Source organism: Myotis myotis, unplaced genomic scaffold (genome assembly GCF_014108235.1).
Source record: "Myotis myotis isolate mMyoMyo1 unplaced genomic scaffold, mMyoMyo1.p scaffold_m19_p_10, whole genome shotgun sequence".
NCBI classification, from domain to species: Eukaryota; Metazoa; Chordata; class Mammalia; order Chiroptera; family Vespertilionidae; genus Myotis; species Myotis myotis.
In genome coordinates this window covers 38,412,600-38,432,867 of record NW_023416314.1, presented here as the reverse complement: position 1 = coordinate 38,432,867, position 20,268 = coordinate 38,412,600, and the positions used below count along the sequence as shown (strand labels likewise).

At 53.6% G+C, this 20,268-nt stretch overlaps 1 protein-coding gene across 7 annotated transcripts in view; it reads right to left on the bottom strand.

Moving 5' to 3' along the window:
- Positions 1-20,268, bottom strand: part of ARRB1 (arrestin beta 1) — a 72,193-nt gene that overhangs the window by 12,983 nt on the left and 38,942 nt on the right. For 4 of the 7 annotated variants that reach the window (XM_036324958.1, XM_036324954.1, XM_036324955.1 and 1 more), the window contains exons 2-10: positions 12,315-12,345; positions 10,510-10,570; positions 7,655-7,699; positions 6,801-7,084; positions 6,037-6,096; positions 5,422-5,489; positions 3,232-3,367; positions 1,476-1,560; positions 1,012-1,084 (exon numbers count right to left, since the gene is read on the bottom strand). In XM_036324958.1, the coding sequence (XP_036180851.1) occupies positions 1,012-1,084; positions 1,476-1,560; positions 3,232-3,367; positions 5,422-5,489; positions 6,037-6,096; positions 6,801-7,084; positions 7,655-7,699; positions 10,510-10,570; positions 12,315-12,345 (843 nt within the window). The remainder of the gene's footprint in view (positions 1-1,011; positions 1,085-1,475; positions 1,561-3,231; positions 3,368-5,421; positions 5,490-6,036; positions 6,097-6,800; positions 7,085-7,654; positions 7,700-10,509; positions 10,571-12,314; positions 12,346-20,268) is intronic. The other 3 variants (XM_036324957.1, XM_036324960.1, XM_036324956.1) reach the window with 2 other exon arrangements.

Here is a 20,268-nt window from a genome sequence, read left to right as displayed (position 1 = left end):
GCAGGTGTAGAAATGTCCCCCAGAGCCAACCCCAGCCCAGCCAGGACGTCTCCGAGACCACAGAGTAACGTTTTTAAAATGTCTTGGTAGTTGCAAACATACTGACTGCGATTACATGTAAATAAACACACACACACAGGAAAAATTAAACGAAATGCAACTACTCAAAAATCTACATGCAGGGTCAGGAGAAAAAAACAGTGTGTCTTCTAATAGGGGCATCTACTTCCTTCAGGTGAGAAAAGAATGTTCCACTTTAGATCTTTCTTCTTTCCTTAGCTGCTAACAAGCTTGGAACAAAGCTCCATGCTCAAGCATAATAGCTCTCCTCAAACCTAGATTTTTAAAAAAATAATTGCTCTCTACCCTCCCACCTTTTACCCAATGAGCTGGATTATTCCTTTACAGACTAGAAAAACTGTGTACCAAGTGCCTTAACCTCTTTGCTTTGGCTGTCAGGAAACTCAGAACAAGTATCTCCCTTCAATATGTGTTTCAGTTACAATATAATTATGACCGCAGTTCCCTTACATTTATTAGCTCTTGCTTTGTTATTCTAGTTTTTTTTAATTTATTTTTTATTGACTTCAGAGAGGAAGGGAAAGGGAAAGAGAGATAGAAACATCAATGATGAGAGAAAATCATTGATTGGCTGCCTCCTGCACGCCCCCACTGGGGACCGAGCCCACAACCCAGCCATGTGCCCTGACCAGGAATCAAACCGTGATTTCCTGGTTCATAGGTCGATGCTCAACCACTGATCCACACCAGCTGGCTGTCATTCTAGTTCTAGGGGGTCTTCTCCTTGACTGTAGCATGCATTTTCTTGCAGCTAAATCGAGTGAATGTTTTTTAGAAGCCGTTCAGGCTCATCTACCAGGAGTGGCGAGGAAGTCTGAGGCCCCACCCTCTGCCAGAGGCCTCTGGACCTGTAAGTGGACCCAGGGTTTCTCTTCCCCACCCAATCCCCACCCAATCCCATTGTCCAAGCCTGGCCTTCTGCTCACTCACTCGGCCTCCTCCATGGCCACCGGGCACTTGTACTGGGCTGTGTTGAAAAGGCAGATGTCTGCATACTGGCGCACTGGGGAGGGAGAGGGAAACGAGGTGGTGTAAGTCAGGGGTGCAGCTCCCAGGCATCCTAGGCGCCCCTGAGTTGGGGATGTTCAGCCCCGGGCAATGGCCAGAGCCCACTGGGGGCTTCCAAAGGAGACCGTCCCCCTCCCCCACCCAAAGGGCAGCCCAAACACACCCATTCCCTTCCATTCCCCTCGAGGACAGCTTTGCCCCGGACCCAGGGAACCTGAGAGGAGGCGGCTGAAACAGTAAACTCATTCCCTGGCCAACCAGCAGCCTCAGAAGCCTTACCCTTTGGCTGAGAGCAGCCCTGGGCTCCCCTGCAGCCAGGTGTTACCCCTATCCTTGGAAGGAGTCCCCCTTGCCCGCCCCCCGGCCTGGCCCTCTGCCTGGGGTACCTGAGATCTTGATCTTCTTCACGGTCTTGTTGGTGTTGTTGGTGACATGGACATTGACGCTGATGGGTTCTCCATGGTAATAGATCTGGGAGGCATAAGAAGGGAGACGGGTTGGATGGGAGGACACCAAAGCTCGGGGTGTGGGGGGGGCACAGAAGAGGTCTCACACATCTCCTGGGGCTCCCCAGACCTTGGCCTCTCTGACACTGGCCCTAGTTCATCAGCCACTTCCTACTGATGCTAAGCCACCAGGCATGGTAGATTTCCGTTCCTTTGTGGGACCTTGAAAGACAATTAAGTTGGAAGGTGATATTCCTGGGCTCCAATCCTGGCTTCGCTCCAGAAACAATAACGACAATCAGAATGAGAGCGGTGGAGTTGGACCGGCGGCATAAGCCTCCGCTTACCCCTCTGGACAATGGGGGAGCTGGACTAGGTGATGGCGTACCAAGTCCCTGCCAGCTCTGGTTGCCTGGAATTTTAGACAGAGGAGCGTCTAAGAAGCAGGAATGAGGTGGGGAAGGGTTGGGAGCCCCGAGAAACCAGCTCTGAATCCTTAGGGAAGGACCTCAACTTGAATCTTGCCCCAGAAACTTGCCTTCAGCTGTTCTCAGACAGGAGGAGGGATGCTCACAGCTCAAGGGTGGATGGGGGTGTGGGGAGATGACCAGGACCCAGGACTCTTTGGGAGGTACCCTGATTCCTGAAGTCAATCACACCCTTCAGGCTCATGCCCTCTCTGCCACCCCTTAGGTCCCAAGAGGTTTCCCCAAACCCCCAACGGAAATCTCAGGCCCCCTGGGCCCTGTGCTCCTGGAGTTGGGGGTAGAAGCTCCTACAGAGGAGTCCTGCGGCCATGAAAGAGCTGGGATCTGAGGCTCCAAGTGGTCTGCCGGGAGCCGGTCCATCCTTGCTGTTTCAAGGGACCTGGCATATATGGCATACTGTTCTTAATATGTTTGCTCACCTTCTTGGCACTATGTGTTTTAACCAAGGTCTCTGAGAAAGGTTGTTTCCCCAGGTAGGGATTTTCCCCTGAAGTTAGGGAGGGAATAAAACCTCTTAACTAAGTGCCAGGCGGGTAATTAATCACTTTAACTACGAACAATCATGCTTAAGCTACATAATCTTTACTCCCTGGAATGGAGATAAGAAATGCCCTAACCTTTGGAATAGAGATTGATAGGATTGGAATCAACTGGTATAAATACAGATGTAAGAAGACAGAACTTAGAAGACAGAACCTACACACAGAACTTAGGAGACAGAACCTAGGCACAGAACCTACACAGAACGTTCTCTAGAGATAGAAGAACTTCACTGGAGAGAACATGGCAAAAGATCCTGGACAGAAACTGGCCTCAGAACCTAGAGACAGAACCTAGCGAGAGAACATGGCAAAAGATCCTGGACTGAACCTGACTACAGAAATTGGCAAGAGAACCTGACTAGAACCTGGTGACTGAACCTGGCTGGAGAACCTGGACAGAACCTGGCTGGAGAAGCTAGCGAGGGAACATGGCTACAGAACCTGGCTGGAGAACCTGGAGAACCTAGCAAGAGAACATGGACACATAACCTGGCTGGAGATCCTGGCTAGGCTGCTGATCAACTGAACACTGTCTCCGTGTCCTTCCTTTTCGCCGACTCCGTCTACACCTTTGGGAACCCCTGGACCTGCTGGGGTTGGACCCCGGCAGTGGTCGAGCAGCTCTCTTCCCTCCCTGCCTCCCACCCCCAAGTCTGAGCCGCCTACCTCCTTATCCAGAGAGGCCTCTAGATGCAGGGGCTTGTCCGACATGAGGAACTGCCTGGTGGTCTCGGCTGTGGGCTGGGGGCCAGGCCTCTCCGGGGCATACTGAACCTTCCTGATAACCAGGCGCACAGAATTCCTAGTGGAGACGGCAGAGCGAACGATGACCGGAGTCCCCTGCCTCCAGCCCCTTTCCTTGCCATCTTCACACCCTTCTCCTGCCAAGAGACTGCCATCGCTCCCCACGGCCTTAGACTCCAGTCCAAACTGCAGAGATTGGCATGGGAGCCTTGTCACCACCTGGCCCTCCTCCATCTGTCCCAGCCACCCCCACCTCCTCACTGTCATCCTGGATGCTCTATCTAGTCCTTTCTCTGAAGCTTCACTTGCACCGGGGCCCCACCTATAATACCCTCTTTCCACTACTTCTGCCCTCGTTTGCTTTCTTCTTCAAGGCCCAGCTAAATGCCTCCTCTTCCAGGAAGCCTTCCTGGATCTACCCACTTGGATTTTTCTCGTGGTCTGAACTCCCACAACATCGGAGCCGAACCACCCCACGGCAGCACGTCATGTGGGTCTGTGTCTTGGTAGCACCTCCTGCATCCCTATGTCATCTGATACTGTAAGCTCCTTAAAGACAGAAATGTTTGTCTAAATCGCTCACTGCTGTATTCTCAGCACCGGCGACAGTGTCTGCCATCTAACAAATGCCTGCTAACTATCTATTAAATAAAAATATGCCGGGAACATGGACCCTGTGAAGAAACGGGGCCTTGAATAGGAGGCGGGGTCAGTGGCAGGGCATGGGCTCAGTCAGGGGTGCAGGCCAGGGAAGAGGATAAAGACTCAGTGAGGGAGAGGAGGCCCAGAGACACGGTGGGCCTCGATGAAGGTGACTGGGGCTCAGGGTGGAACAAGGACAGGGAGGACAGGGCTCGGTGAGGCAGTCTCCATGACATGTTAGCTATGCTGGCCTCCCCATTTCTCAGATAAGCCACCTCCATTCCCTGGAGCCAGACAGCCAGCGTTAAAGTCCTCGCTCTCCCCTTGCTAGCTATGACCTTAGTAAACTAACCTCTGTGTCTCAGTTCCTCATCTGTAAAACAGTAGCAGTAGCAGCACCAGCCTCTTAGGGTAGCCATGAGGCTTGAATTAGTTCGTGCATGCCCATCACTGTGAATACTGTCCAGCTCGTAATAAATCTTCCACAAATGATAGCTGCCATATCATTATCAGTAGTCACTCTGGCCAGGACTTAACATGCCCCATTGATGGTGAGGTGAGGGCGGTGGCTCTCAATGCTGCTCCTCTTTCTTGCTCTGATCAGGCTCCACCCCAAAATCCACAACCCCCCTCCTTTTCTCTGGGGACAGAAAAGCAAGGAAGAAGTTTCCCCTTTCTCCCCGCAAGGCACACACACAAGCTGCCCAGGCAGGAGGTGCCTGCAATACACCTATAGCCACCAGGTGGCGCACTCAGCCCACTCCCTGAGAGGTTGCAGTGCCGTCAGCCCGCCTCCTGTAGGAAATGTCCCAGGCAGGGTGCATCTGAGTTGGGGCTGAGCAAGCCCACCCCGCAAGTCAGGGCCCGCTGTTCCGGGCTGCCAGCCTGGGCTCTCTGTCTGCCCAGGTTGTGCCTCTCCAGGAGAATACGTCCCCTCTCTGAGACATGAGCTGCCCTCCCCTGCCTTTTCCCCTGGGTGCATACACTTTCTCCACTTCCCTCCCTTGCTTAGACTCCTCCATGGACACCCACCACCACCACCACCACCTGCTGCTGGTGGCCTCCCAGGAGGAGAATTGGGAATGGGGCCTAGGATGGCCTGGGAATAACTAAGCTCACTATTTAAAACAGTCTGGATGTCAGGGGTTTTCCAAAACAAAGTAAAAATAATAAATAAGTAAAATCTGGAGGGTGTGAGACTAGAGGCAGGGAGATGGAGGAAGCAGGTACAATGGAGTAAAGAAAAAATGCCAAGGCCTGAGCCAGGGCAATGGAGCCACCTCCTCCAGGAAGCCCTCCATGACCTGCCGGCCTTCCAGAGTGCCCTTCTGGGAGCTCCCAAAGCTGGAATGTGTGGCCCCTCCCAACACTTCCAGGTATTGTGACTTATCTCTTCTGACTCCCCAGCCGGCCTCCCTCGCTCTGCCGGCGGGCAGCCCACACCCGCACCGGGAGCTGGGCCCTGCTCACCGCTTGTGGATCTTTTCCTCCAGGTTCTCTGCACAGAAGGCTTTGACTTCATAGTCCACACCACAGGCCTGTGGGGAAGGGGTCACTGACCACAGGGCCTTGGAGCGTGCGGGGTCCCAAGAGCATGGCCAGCCACCCTCTCGTTTTACAAAGGAGGATGCTGGGACGGAAGCCCAAGCTCCCACAGCCCCACAGCCCCTTGGTCTGACTCGAGAGCCCTGTGCTCAGCCCCAGGGCTGTGCTGCCTCCTTCTGTGGCTGCCATCTGACCTTCTCACGGAGCTGCTCCCCAGCTCCCCCAGTCAGGGCATCCCCAAGCGCCCTCACTGGGCTCTGTTCTGCAGACTCCTGCCTCGCCTGGGTGGCCATCCTCACCAGGGCAGCTGCCCAAACATACAATAGGCGCCCCAGCTGCCCGGTGTGGGAGCACCTCCTGGCTGCAGGCTGGGCACTGGGTGCCGTGCTTCCGCGTCTCACTCCACCCTCCCAACCACACGAGAGGCACATCCTGTTATCTTCCTTTTGCAGATGAGGAAACAGGCTCAGAGATCTGGGGCCTGGGACACTTCTGGTGTCACTTCCCTCTCAGGGAGATGCTCCCTCAAGGGTGGCCCACCTTCCCTGTGTCTTCAGGCCCCGGCTGCAACGTCACCGAGCATGGGAGGTTCGGAGGGATCTGTTAAGAGGACAGACAGAATGAGCCTCCTGTCACAGTCCCCACTTCCCTCCCCAGGTGCCCCACCCCACCCACATGCATCAGACCAGGGGCCCCTACGGACAGGCATGTCTCTTCCATCAGACCAGGGGCTCCAGGGGACAGACCGCGTCTCCCCCATCAGACCTCCGCCTCCCCAAGCCACACCCCAAGGGGGCCAAAGGCCCCTCCAGCAAAGCCAAGGACTTCAGTGTTTGGTTTGTTCTAAAGGGTTCAGCCTAGCCCGGTCTTCACAAAACTGCAGAAAAAGACTCTTTTCCATGATGTCGCTGTGGTGGGCAGAATAATGGCCCCGAAAATGCCTACATCCCAATCCCCCAAACCTGTGCCTTTGGTACCTTACGTGGCAAAAGGGCCTTTAAGGATAAGGTTAAGTTAAGGATCTGGGGCCGGAGTCCTTAAAGGTGAAAGCAGGAAGCAGAAGAGTCGGTCAGCATCAGTGATGGGATGCGAGACTCGGGGGTGGAGGGTGGGGGTGTCTGGGGAGTGGCTCGGAGGTAGGGGTGACTCCCGGCAGAGAAGAGACGTCACAGTGCACCGGGTCCCAACCTACACTGGGAAACTACTGACGTGGAGCTGCTGCCCCAGCTGCCCCCGGGCACCGCCCAGAGGGCTCCCTATAGGTGGTGCTTCTGAACGGGCCCCAGGGGCTGGCAGTCCCTGACCTCGAAGGTGAACGGGTAGGCGTGCTCGCCCAGCTTCTTGATGAGGCGCTCCTGCAGCCGGGTCAGGGGCTTCTCGTCCTCGGGGGCCGGCGGGAAGGACTGCACGTTGGCCACAAACAGGTCCTTGCGAAAGGTCAGGCCCAGGACATCCAGGTCCTCCCGGCCATAGCGGAAGGCGCAGGTCAGGGTCACGTAGACTGTGGGAGCAGGGGGCACTGAGGAGGCGGCCGGGAGGGCAGCAAACAGGCCCCACGGCAGCAGCTGTCGCTCTGAGACCGAGACAACTGAAGGCCACAGGTCTGTCCTCAAGTTCCCGTGGGGAGGGCCGCACTGCCCTGGGGACAGGGGCATTGGGGGCCTGGAAATGGGGCACCTGGAGGAGGTGGGGGCCGACGGCTGGATCGGTTCTGTCCTCCACCCCCACCCGACACCAGCCCAGGGCGTGCGATGGGCACAGGTGGGGAGGGCAGAGGAGGGAAAACAAGTCGGGGGTGGTACCCAGAAGGCATGGGGTCTCCCAGCCTAACCTCCGCCTCCTATCTTCCTGCTCACCTTGACACCCCTTCACCTCCCTAGCAATCAGCTTGCTCTCCTGTAAAATGACTCTAACTGCTGCCCTGTTCCCAAGTTCCTCGTGGGGTATTGATGTGCAAGTGCTCAGGGCATTGAAGTGGTTCTCCCACGTGGGCATGGGGCAGGGCAGTTGAGGGAAGGACGGGGGGGGGGGGGGATGGGCGGGGAGAGGCAGTATCATTGGCTGCTGTCCCGCCTGGGAGTCAGGGAGGCCCTGACTGGAGGCTGCGGGGCTGGGGGAGAGGAGGCCACTGGACAGGCTGGGGTGGGGGGGCCCTCACCTCTCCGCTCCTTGAGGTACTCGGGATCCACCAGGACCACACCATCTGCAGGAAGGACAGCGAGTTGAGCAGACCCTCCCAATATGACCTCTCCAACTCCTAAGCCCCCAACACCAAGCCAAACCCAAACCCAGACCCAGACCCAGACCCAGACCCAAGCATCACTCTGTCCAAAAGCAGCATGAGAGAAAGGGCCGCCAGCGCCGAGGGATGGCACCGCCCTGCCCGCCTCCCGCCCAGGCTGGCGCTCCAGACCCCGGTGGGGGCTCTGCCAGTCAGCCCCTCTGTTTCTTCATCTGCTGTAATAACCACCTGGTCCGGAGCCCCTGTTCCTGGGTGTCATTGGGGATTTAGAAGTTGTGGGTTGCAGGAAGGCCGTGGGTACATCGTCCCCGTATTCTGAATCCCTCCCTCCGCAGGCTCTGGGCAGCCCCATGATCAAACCCATGGCTACCTCGGCTGGGAAGCGTGAATAGTCTCACTGAGCAGCCAAATGAGGCAAAAATGGCCTCCTATTCGTTCCGGTCAGGCTTTGCCATGAAACGAATCCTGCATCAAACTTATGAACAATGTTAGGCTTTCGGAGCTTCTTGGGTCTGGGATTTGCAGACCAGGTTTGTGGTCCTGTTGCACCTGCCCCCTAGGGCTCCCGTAGGACCTGATGAGTTAATACGCAGAGAGCACTGACCGGGGCCTGGCATGGGTGACACCGCGGAGAATGTCCCAAGGCCTGGCCTTGCGAGTGTAGAGCCCAGCCAGACACAAAGGACATCGTCTCTGTCCTGAATCCCCTGGAGGCCAGGACACTGGTTCAGGGCCACCCCCTTGCCTCACATCCCCGAGTCACCTCTGGCCAAACTCGACCCAGCTATAGGCATTGAACAAGCAAAAGTCTCGTTCTGCCCACACCTCCCGCTGCCCCGACAGTGGCCTCTCAGGGCCTCTGAGAGTGAGTGCCCACATCTGGAAGTGAGTGTCCAGAGGGCCTATCCCAATGCTGGGCAGGTCCAAGGGACAGCTGGCCCGGAAGTGCCCGCCCCTTCCCAGAGCCTGCCCTGCACCTTCCCTCCTTCTACTGAGGGCGTTCCTAGGTGCCCTGGCACCAGGGCCTCAGTGGCCCATCAGTGCAGAGGGCATCCCAGTGAGGGCACTCCTTCCAGCCAGGCATCAGGGAAGGCTCTCTGGGGACAAAAGCTGTAACCAGGTCTTAAAGGGCAAGTAAGGGTCAGCAAGAGATGGCCAAGGGGCACTGCCAGGCAGTTCTCTGGGACCCCAGGGCCCAGCACAGGGCCTGCATGAAGCCGGTGCCCTCGCGAACACTTGCTACACGGCTCTCGGGGTGCCCGGCGTGCTGCGCAGCTGGTCCCTCCTGCTGCCGCCCCTCCCCCAGGCTCTGTGCCACCTCTGCTGCCCTCCCTAATCGGCCACTGGGTTGGAAGCTGCGCCTTGAAGCAGGACACAGGTGAACACTGGGGTGCTTGCCCCCGGCCTCCAAGGGACCAGTTCAGGAAGGAGATGCAAATGGCAGGGGGACACTGAGCTTCGCAGGACATAAACAGTGTCCCCAGACAGGGTGGGGAAGAAGAGCGGGGGCATCCTGCCTTGGGCAGGAAGTGGGGGGACCTGGACCGGAGCTGGCCTCCCTGCAGCCTTGAGGCTCTGCTCACACCCCTTCCGACCCAGGGGCCCCAGGTCTCCTGTCCCCACGTCACAGGGTCTTCCCCTCAGAGAGCTCCCATCTGGGCTCCGTCACCACAGGCAGCTCGCTCCGGCCCTCCTGGCCCAGGACAGCCTCCAGGGATGTGAAGACAGAGGCCTCAGCCTCCGAATTTCCCCCAAACAACACATCCCCGTTTCTTCACCTGGACTTGGTCTCATGCATTTTCCAGTGCCCATCCTTCCAACCTGTCACCGCCACCTGCCTCACTTTCGTTTGTTCATGTTTTTCTTCAAAAATATCATTTAGCCTCTCTGGGCCTCACTGTCCCCATATGGACAATAGGAGTAAGTTGGGGCCTCCCTCCCGCCAACAGTTATGGGAAGGCAACGAGGTAAACGCTCTGGCTCTTAGAGTCCTAACCAGGGGGTCACTGTGCCTTCCCAGGGGACACTTAGCAATATCTAAAAACACGTTCTGTCATCCTGGGCCGGGGTACTCCTGGGGTCTAATGGGGAGAGGCCAGGGATACTGCTAAATGTCCCACCATGCATCGGGCAGCCTCGGCAACCGAGTATCATCCAACCTAAAATGCCACGAGTGCAGAGGCTGAGAAACCCTGAACTAGAATGAGACTTCGGAAGGCGTCTCAGGCTCTGGGAGGACCTGCGAGTGTGTCGGTGAGAACCGGCTCCGTTTCAGAAGCCCCACGGTTTTCCCTCCGTCTCCCAGCCTTCGCCACCAGGAGGCAGCAGAGCAAAGGTTCCATAGAGCCAGTCTGTGGGGTTTGAGCCCAGGGTCCTTGACCTACAAGCTCTGTGACCTGGAGCAAGTCGCTTAACCTCTCTGGGCCTTGTCCCCTTGTCTGTAAAGCAGGGATAAGAGCAGGAGCTACCGTGGTGCTTGGCAGAAGCCTTACAGAACGGGGAGGCTGCTGTCCTCCTCATCCTCATCCTGCCTTATCATCCGGATGCCTTCCTGCTTCTCACCTCAGTCCTTCCCACACGGCCCTCAGCTAAGGGGAAAGCAGCTGCTCAGCAAGTGTTTTCCGACGGATGCAGGAAGCTTCTCACGCCCCATTCTTGGCACCAGAGGTCTGAGGGCTGCTATTCGGCTGCGTGAACACACACTTCTCTGGAAGGGGCCTGGCCAGCCCCACTTCCCCCACTGCCTTCCTCCCTGGCCTCCAGGGACTCACCCACAGGGTCCACGAGGTCGACGTGGTCCACAAAGTCCCGCTTCCCCAGGTAGACGGTGAGCTGGGGAGGAGAGGCACAAGGTTGCGTTAGCAGCTGTGGGCCCGAGAACACACTCCTGAAAAGCCACTGGCCCTGGAGAAAGCCTTGGGAGCTGCCCTTGAAACGCCTAGAGCCCTAGACCCATCCCCGACCCGCACTGAAATCCCGATTGGCCTTGGGCGTGAGCCCCGGCCCCAGTACTAAGAATAGCAAACCCTGGTGCAGTTTTGAAAGCACCTGTTCATCCTAAACTCCCACGAAGCAGTTGCTGTTGTTCCATTTTACAGATGAGGCCACTGAGCTCTGGAGATCTCTCTCTGGCCCAGCCCCCCTGAGGGTGGAGCCGCCGCAGCGGCAGAGGTCTGCTAGGCGGGAGTCCTGGGCGCAGCTCCGAGAGGCCAGGGGAACCCGGAGCAGGGATGCCGGTGTGAAGCTCTGAGCATGAGTTCCGCACAGTCTGGCAGAAACCCACCCAGGCAAGGTGTTGGAGCAGCGAGGAATCCGCAGCTGGTGCCCCCCTCGGCAGCCATCCTTCAGGGCAGACCCTGGGCTAGAATCCAGAGGGTCATCCTAGACACCTCCTGCTCCTCCACTACCCCTAAAGCCTCGCAGTGCACCCCCTCCTCTCTGTTCCGACAGCCACTCCTGCCTGGACTGCGCACCAGCCGCTCCGTGGTCTGCCGCCTGCAGCCTCACACCCCCTGCTTAGCCAGCCTGGCCCTCCTAAAATGCTAATCTAACGATGCTATTCCCCTCTGAAAACCCTTTAATGGCTCCTCAGTGCCCAGAGGTAAGATGACAAATGGGTTTCATCCAAATGCCAACTCTGATCGATGGGTAGGAGCGCCTGGGGCCCTGGGCTGAGACGGAATCTAGGATGGAATCCTGGCTCAGCAGGAAAGGTGGCTGGTGGTGTCCGCTGCGCTAGCACACGAGGTGCCATTCGCCAGCCCAGGCGGAGTCCCAGCCACTAAGCCTGCCCCAGACTCCCAGGACCCTGCCCTGCAGCCTCCCCCACCTCAGCTCCGGCTCCCTTGGCCTCCCTCTGGGCACTCAGATGCAACCGCCACGGTCCCGCCACACGCCCTATGACGTATGTGGTGCCCAGATGCTCTCTGCACCCTGCCTTGCCTGGAAACACACCTCCTGGGGGCAGCCGGCCCTGACCACGGGGCTGGGTCCCGCAGCCCCTGGACGGCCCTTTATCACCCATCTGCCACTTTAAATGGAAAGGATCACTCGTCATGTCTGCCTACCCCATCTGGCTGTGGGTGGCTCGGGCTGTGCCTTATTTATCTTTATATACCCTCCCCACCCCCACCCACTCGCTGGGACCTGACATGAATGATGTCAGTAATATCTGTTTGCTGAACTGAGAGGAAGGCAGGACAGAGGCGGGGGCCTGTGCGAAGAAAGGAAGCAGGGCAGGCCTGTGAATGAGATGACACCACGGTTCAGCAGAGCGGCTCCAGGGCCTCTGGGGAGGGGGGGGGCGGGGGGGGCAGTGCCCTGAGGCCCTGGGACTTACTCCAGTGACTGCACTCACGCTGAACTCTCTCTGTGGTTGGCTGCGTCTCCCCACCCCAGAGCAGGGGCTCCTGAGAGTCCTGGAGAGACGCCTGAGGAGACCCCTCCCGCTGTGGCGAAGGCTCCCAAGGGCCTCCGATGAGGGTGTGGGGGGTCCTGCGTGGTCAGTGGACATGCCCAAGGGAGGACAAGAGTCCGGGGTCAGGGAGGAGCTGGGGTGCAGCTGTTGCAGACTCACCTTCCCATTTGGGCTCGCCTTCTTGAACACCCTGTGGAGAGAAAGAGGGTTAGCATGTCGCACCCCGGGGAAGGCTCCTGCAGGGCCGAGGACAAGGGCCTGGAGCGGTTTTCAGGCGCCGTCTAACCTTGAGAGCCAGAACAGTGCCCAGCATAGCCAGGTCTCACCATCCCCACCCCCACCCCCACCCGAGCCACTGTTGCTGCCATGACAGCTCTCCGGGGCTCTGGCCAGGGCCCCGCAGTCTGTTCTTCAACCAGCAGGTGTAAGTCAGACCATGCCGCTCGCCCGCTCAAACTCCGCCCGGGTCACGCAGAGGACAAGTCTTGTCTGAGAGCCTGCCCTGCTTCCTTCACCTCCCAGCATCAACTCCCACTTCCCTCCCTCGCTCCTCCAGCCACAGGGCCTCCTTGCTGTTCCTCCAACTCACCAGGGTGGCTCCTGCCTCAGGGCCTTCGCTCTAGCAGTCCCCTCCCCTGGGGCACTCTCCCCCCATCGATCTGTGGCCCAGCCTTAAGGCCCCGGCCTTCTCCCTGTGCCCCCCACTCTCCCGCTCCTTCTCTCACTCTGCTTTTCCTTTCTCCACAGCACTCTCTTTAATCTATTCCGTAACTGCTGATTACACGTATGCCCGTCTGCTCTGCTAACGTGTCAGCTCCACCAGGACTGGCATCTTTGTCTCTCTCTCTTCTTCACTGATGCGTCCCAAGTGCCTAAAAGAGTGCGCCTGGTAGGTGTTGAATAAATGTGTTCATGAGTGGCAGGTAGCAAGGACCCAGTAAATATTAGTTGAGTGGGTGAGTGAATGATCGAGTGAAGGAATTAGCTGAGAAACTGAGGCCCAGGAAAGAGAAGGGATGTGCCCATGGCCACACAGAAGAGCACTGGATACAGTCAGGCAGAGGCCTGGTCCCGGACTCCGCCAAGTGCTCACTCTGCCTTCCGAAGCACACTGCAGTCTGCGGCAGCGCCCCTGCCCTCTGCCCCGCAGCTGGGTGTGGGAGCCTGAGACCCCCTCGCCTATCCCCCATCAGAGTAATGTTGGGAGGGAGAGAAGAAAAGTGAAAGAGAGAGACAGAGACCCAGGGGATAAGAGAACATGTTGGAGGAGGGAGAGAGCAGGAGAGAGACATGGCCTGGCAGGTGTGAAAATAAAAGATGAAATTAGAGCCCTAGCCGATTTGGTTCAGTAGATAGAGCATCAGCCTATTGACTGAAGGGTCCCAGGTTCGATTCCAGTCAAGGGCACAGACCTCAGTTGCAACCTCGATCCCTGGCCCTGGCACATGCAGGAGGCAACCAATCGATGTGTCTCTCTCACATCAATGTTTCTCTCTCTCTCCCCCTCTCCCTTCCACTATATATGAAAGTCAATGGAAAATTATTCTTGGATGAGGATTTTTTTAAAGGATAGAATTAGAAATGAAAAAACAAACAAAAAACAGAAAGAGGGAGAAAGAAACAGTCAGAAGCAGAGAGAGATGGAGCAGACTCAGGGCCGTGGAGCAGGCCCACACGCAGCCAAGAGGGATCGCGCAGCCCAAATCCTTCCCCAGGAGCAGGAGGCCCATCAGGAACCCAGGGCCAGGCAGGGTGAGGCCACCGTGTCTCAGCAACAGTCATTCCTCCGAAAAGGGGAGTGGAAGGGGCTCTGTGTTGCCTCCATAGCCCCGCCCCCCACACCTACCCCTTAATCTGGGGCTCAAGGGACCACAGCTGAGTCTGAGCTTGGCTTGCAAGGAAGGGCCTGGCACACTCCTCCCCCACCTCCCCTAGGAGTTCTGAGCTTTTCTCCTCCTCATAAATATTTATCAGTATTTGGAGTGTGAAGATGCCACAGTCAGCTGGAGCGTAATAACTGCTAAAGTGATAAAATAAAAAAAGAAAAAGAAAAGAAAAGAAAAAAAATTCAGATCACATGGTTTGAACTAGCAGCTCCCAAGTAGGGCTGGACCTGCAGAGGGGACCGGAGATCCCTGAGAGGGACAGTGACATCCTGGGCACAGAAGGGGCTGAGGGCCAGGCTGAGATAATAAAAAAGGGAGGAAGGGAGTTAGGAAGGAACTCGCATTTGCTAAGTGCCTAGTTAATTGTTGCTCCTAACAGCGCTGTAAAATGACCATTATAACCTCTGTTTTATAGATAATAAACGAGGGGTGCAGAGAGATGTCACAACTTGCCCAGGAACACAGAGCAAGCCAGGGGCTATGTCAGGATCCAGACCCAGTTCTGCCTCTAGAAGCGGGTGCTTTCTATCAGCCCTGCTGCTTTCTACAGCAGGTGCTTTTATCCAGATCAGAAGCAGAAAAGAGGGGAAATGAGGGCAGGAGAGGGGAGGGGAGAAATGAAAGGGCCAGTCAAGGTGAGGGGGAGAAGGAGGGTGACCAGAAGCAGGAAGCATGGCCAGGGGTGGGGAATGCTCTGTCACTGACTCAGTCAGCCCCTGAGGCCACCTCCTCAGGGAGCTGGGCTGCTGATGGTTTCCTCAAACAACAGCAGCAGCTGCCCGTGACCTGAGAGCATGTTAAGGGCTAGTCACGTCTCGAAGTATTCTTCCAGAAACACTGCTGAGCCCTCCACAATCCCATTTCCGAGATGAAAAAACCAAGGGTCAGACAGGCGAACTGCGGCTACGTTTCCACCTGTCACACAATCAAACCCTCCCTGAAGCAACTCCACCAGCTTCCTGACCCCAATGCTGTCAGCAAACGGGCCCCGTGGGGCGCTTCCAGGTCCCGGGATCCCCATGTGTGCAGCACCACACAGAAGGCTTCTGCCCGTTCGCTTTGAAGAGCAAACACAAACGCACAAGACTGTGGTCCAAGCCAAACTTCCAGACTGTGGGATGGCTGGGTTAGTTTACCCGCCCCCCGACCCCCACCCGAGTCCCGTCTATGCCCCACAAGCCTGGTTCTCAGAGTCCAAGCCAGGTCCCATACAGACCACACCAGGGGTGCTCTAGCTGACTAAGGCTCACTGGAGACAAGGAACAGAAACCCACCGAGGGCAGCTCTGGAAAAGGAGGAGGGGGTACAATAAGGAGACAAAAAATCTCACGGGAAGAATGCGCCGGCAGGATGCACTGGTGCTGGAGCCGGGATCAGGGAAGCCATCAGCCTCTCAGACGGTTGCTCTCTCTCTCCACCTCTCCCTCTGGGGCTGCATGTTCTCCCGGCTGCACTGCTCTCTGTGCGGCTGCTCCATTGTCTCTGTGGACCAACTCTCTCTGCTTACTCGGGGCTTTTCTGCTTTTCCATCATTTTGGCTTGCATCTGGCTCTCACTCTGACCCTCTTCCTACTCTGCCTCTCACTCACTTCCCACTGTTAACTGCTGAATGGCCCAATTCCAATTCCCAGGAGAGAAATTTCATTGGCCAACTTTGGTCAGGTGTCCCATACCCGGGCCAATCAGCTCTGCCTAGGGTGTGCCATATGGTCCATGAGACATGGGCAGAAGAAAGTCGATAGGGCGATGTTTTTCAAACCAAGGATCACAACCCATTAGATGATAATGAAGTCAACTTAAAGAACTGCCACCAGCACTTTGCTATTGTTGGTTTAATGGAATAGAATATATAAGCATGAGGTACAGGTAGCAAGGGTATAGTAGATATTACTATATTTACCAATACTCCAACCCCCTCCAAATCCAGGCAAATTTCTCCAGTCCTATGAAGTCAGGCATGCCCGTGTGGCTTGCTCCAGCTAATGAAACAGGAGTAGAAGTGTCACATCTCATTTCTAGGCAGAGCATTAAGGGCTGGTGCATGTCCACTGTATTCGTTTTTCTTGGAGGCAGGTCACCTCTCCATGAACCAGGATGTTGGCTTCTCCAGATAGCCCCATTGCCCACCTGTTGATCAACTTTACACTAATATTCTGCTGTTGTTCAGTGAACCACCAGTCCTCCCACTGTTCATTTGTGCCTGTAGGAAGAGACCTGCACCACGAGGGACCCAGAACAGAGTACCTTCCATGATAGATTACCCAACAACTGAGAGTTTATAATCCCGTGTGGTACAGCCAAACAATGGAATGTTACATTGCACTGGAATTGTGCTTGCATCTTCCATAACACAGGGAAATGCCTAGGATAGAATATTAAGCATAATAAATCAAGATTCAAAATAATACATTTGTTATGAGCTCAATTTGTACTCAATAAATACAAAAAAAAAAAAAAGATAAGATGGCAACACTCCTCAAATTGATCTACAGAGTTAATGCAATCCCTATCAAAATCCCCACTGGCTTTTCTGCAGAAAGTGACAGGCTGATCCTCAAATTCTTGTGGAAATGCAAATGACCCAGAATAGCCAAAAGAAAAGAAAATTTTGAAAAAGAAAAATAGAACAAAGTGGTAGGATTCTCACTCCTGAATTCACAGTTTACTACAAGGCTATAGTAATCAAGACTTTGTGATACTTCCATAAAGATAGACATAGATCAATGGAACAGAATTGAGAGACCAGAAATAAACCATGTATTTATAGTCAATTGATTTTTGACAAGGGAGCCAAGACAAATCAACGGGGAAAAAACAGTCTCTCCAATAAGTGATGCTGGGACAACTGGATATCCAAAGGCAAAAGAATGAAGTTAGACTCACTGGCTCACATTGTGTACAAAAATGAATTAAAAATGGATCAAAGACCCAATGTAAGAGCGACAACTATAAAACTCTTAGAAGAAAACATGACCTTGAATTAGGCAATGCTTTCTTAGATCTCACACCAAAATCACAGGCAATTAAAGAAAAAATATATAAAACTGACTTCATCAAAATTAAACACTTTTGAGCTCCAGAGGTCACTGTCAAGAAAGTGAAAAGACAACCCACAGAATGGAGAAAATGTTTTCAAATCACGTATCTGATCAGAGTCTAGTATCCAGGATATATAAAGACCTTATTTCAATTCAATAATAAACAAGCAAATAACCCAATTAGAAATGGACAATGGATTTGAATAGACATCTCTTCAAAGAAGATATACATGTGGCCAATAAGCACCTGAAATGTTGTTCAACATCATTAGTCATGGAGGAAATGCAAATCAAAGCCACAGTGAGATACTTCATATCCACTAGCATAGCTATAATTAAAAGAAGGATAGCCCTAGCTGATTTGGCTCAGTGGATAGAGCGTAGGCTTATGGACTGAAGGGTCCTGGGTTCGATTCCAGTCAAGGGCGCATCCCTGGGGTGTGCACTGGATCCCCAGTTGGGGGCATGCAGGAGGCAGCCAATGAATGATTCTCTCTCATCATTGATGTTTCTCTCTCTCCCTTCTCCCTTCCTCTCTGAAGTCAATAAAAAAATATATATATTTTTAAAGGATAATATCAAGTGTTGTCAAGGATGTGGAGAAACTGGAACCCTCATATATTGCTGGTGGTAATGTAATGTGGTGGAGTCACTTTGGAAAACAGTCTGGCATTTCCTCTAAAAGTTAGGCATAGAGTTAACCTATGACCCAGCAATTCCATTCCTGGTATACACCCAAGAGAACTGAAAACAGATGTTCACACAAAAATGTGTACATAAATGTTCTTAGCAGCATTATCCATAATAGTCATAAAAGATAAAACAAATGTTAATCAATTGATGAATGTATTTTTAAATGTGATATTACATACAATCATATTCAGCCACAAAAAGATATGAAGTGCTGATTCATGCAACAACATGGATGAACCTTGAAAATTTTAAGTGAAAGAAGCTCGTCACGAAAGACCATACACTGTTTGATTCCATTTATCTGAAATGTCCAGAATAGGAAAGTACATAGAGACAAAAAGTAGATTAGTGCTTGCCAGGGGCTGGCGCGAGGGGGAAATGAGAAGTGATTGCTGAAGGAGAGGAGTTCCTCTCCGGGGTGATGAAAATGTTCTGGATTAGACAGTGTGATGGCTGTACAACCTGTGAACAAGCTAAAACTGGGACTATTATGATATTTTGCACTAAAATTGTGACTATTACAGTATGTAAATTATATCTCAATTTTATTTTATTTTTTAAATATATTTTTATTGATTTCAGAGAGGAGGAGAGAGGGAGAGATGGAAACATCAATGATGAGAGAGAATCATTGATCACCTGCCTCCTGCACACCCCCTACTGGGATCCAGTGCGCAACCTGGGCATGCACCCTTGACAGATAGAACCCAGTACCCTTCAGTCCACAGGCCGCTTTATCCACTGAGCCAAGCCAGCCAGGGCATATCTAAATTTCAAAAATAAAACGAAAAACAATCCCCACCCCCTGCCCTGCCAAAAAAAAAAAAAAAAAAGTGAAAGGAAAGGGCATATGCTTAAATATTAAAAGAGGTTAAGACTCCCTCTACCCACACACCTACTTCTTTATATCTCTTATTTTTCCACTTTGTACCATAAACATAAATTACTTTATAAAGTTGCCAGGGCTTCCCTAACAAGATAGATCTCCAGTGCTGGAGAAAAGAGAGTCTGGAAAAAATATTGTAAGGAAAGTAGAGACATGGACCCTATGACTCCGAATCCTTTGAAGTTAGACTCTGTGGTTCTACAATTTTACAATCCAGAGTCCACATCCCTCTGATCCCTCCCCAGGCCTGCAGTGCCAGTGATTAGAACTCCTGTGCTGTGATGTCTGCTCAGCTATCTCCTTTTCCAGGCAGCCTTCCCTGACTCCCCTCAAGACTGGGTTAGACCCCCCAACTCCCACACCCAGGTGCCCCCGGGTCACAGCATTCCCCACACTTTGTAATGGTCTGTTTACTCACCCTCTGCTTCACTTATATCACCTCAATGAGAACAGAGGTTTTATTTGCATTATTGACACTGACCCCTGGGGCATAGCACCGTGCCTGGGGCACACTAGGTACTCAATACATAAATACAGGTTGAATGTTGTTGAATGAATGGTCTAAGAGAGAATCAGTCAAAAGTGAGTATGGATGAAGTTTAAATAGATGGCGGTTGGTAATGATCCTTTTCTCTAGGTGAGTGGACTCCAGGGAGCTCATCTGTCTATGGTTCCCGTTGGCTCTCAGGATCAATAAACACTGGGCTCAGAAAATGCTTCATAGGAACAGGGTCCCAGACACCATCAGCTGAGGCAGGAATATAACTGACACACCCAGCACAGGCGTCGGCTCAGCTTTGACCAAAGGCTCTCCCACTTACTATTTGCTTATCCACAGTCACACTGGCCCTACCACGGCCAGGCTCTGTGTGTGTGTGTGGGGGGGGGGGGGGGGCATTAAGGTAAGCAATCATGGTCCCCGCTGACAACAGACCAAGTTAGAGACACCCACCAAGCTCCACATCCCCCGTGCATTAAGTTCTCCCTATGAGCGAGGTGCCGTTACATATGCACTTCACACACGTTAGGATCTTATATTATTCCACCTAAATATTCACATTTTTTCAGAGGAGAAACCTGAATAACTTAACAAAGTCATCAAGCCAGCATCAGGAGAGCAACCCCATGAACGGGCCATGTATGGGAAATCATTTAGACAAAACATGTCTGAATATCAGAAGACTCATCCTGGGGCAGGACTCCGTGAATGCGGAGTCCCCATCAGTGACTTGAGAGGGCACTGCTAACAATTCATTCCTCTGTGAGCACTGGAAAATTCCTATTGGAGGAAAATGTTATATATTTTCCAACAGTGAATGTGGGAAGACCTTCAAATATTACTCAGTCTTCAGTCAACATCAGAAAACTCCCCCAGGCCCTGCTCTAAGGATGTTATAAATAGCAACTCGTTTGTTCTTCCAACAACCTTATAAGGAGGTATTACTGTCATCCCCATTTCACAGATGAGAAAACTGAGGCAAAGAGCATCAAAGGTCACATTTGCCCAAGGCCACACAGCTAGTGAGGAGTAGAGCTAGATTTTAGAGCCCAGGCAGCCTGGCTCCAGAGGTCACACCTTTAGCCACTCACAGTATCATCTTTTGGGTGCA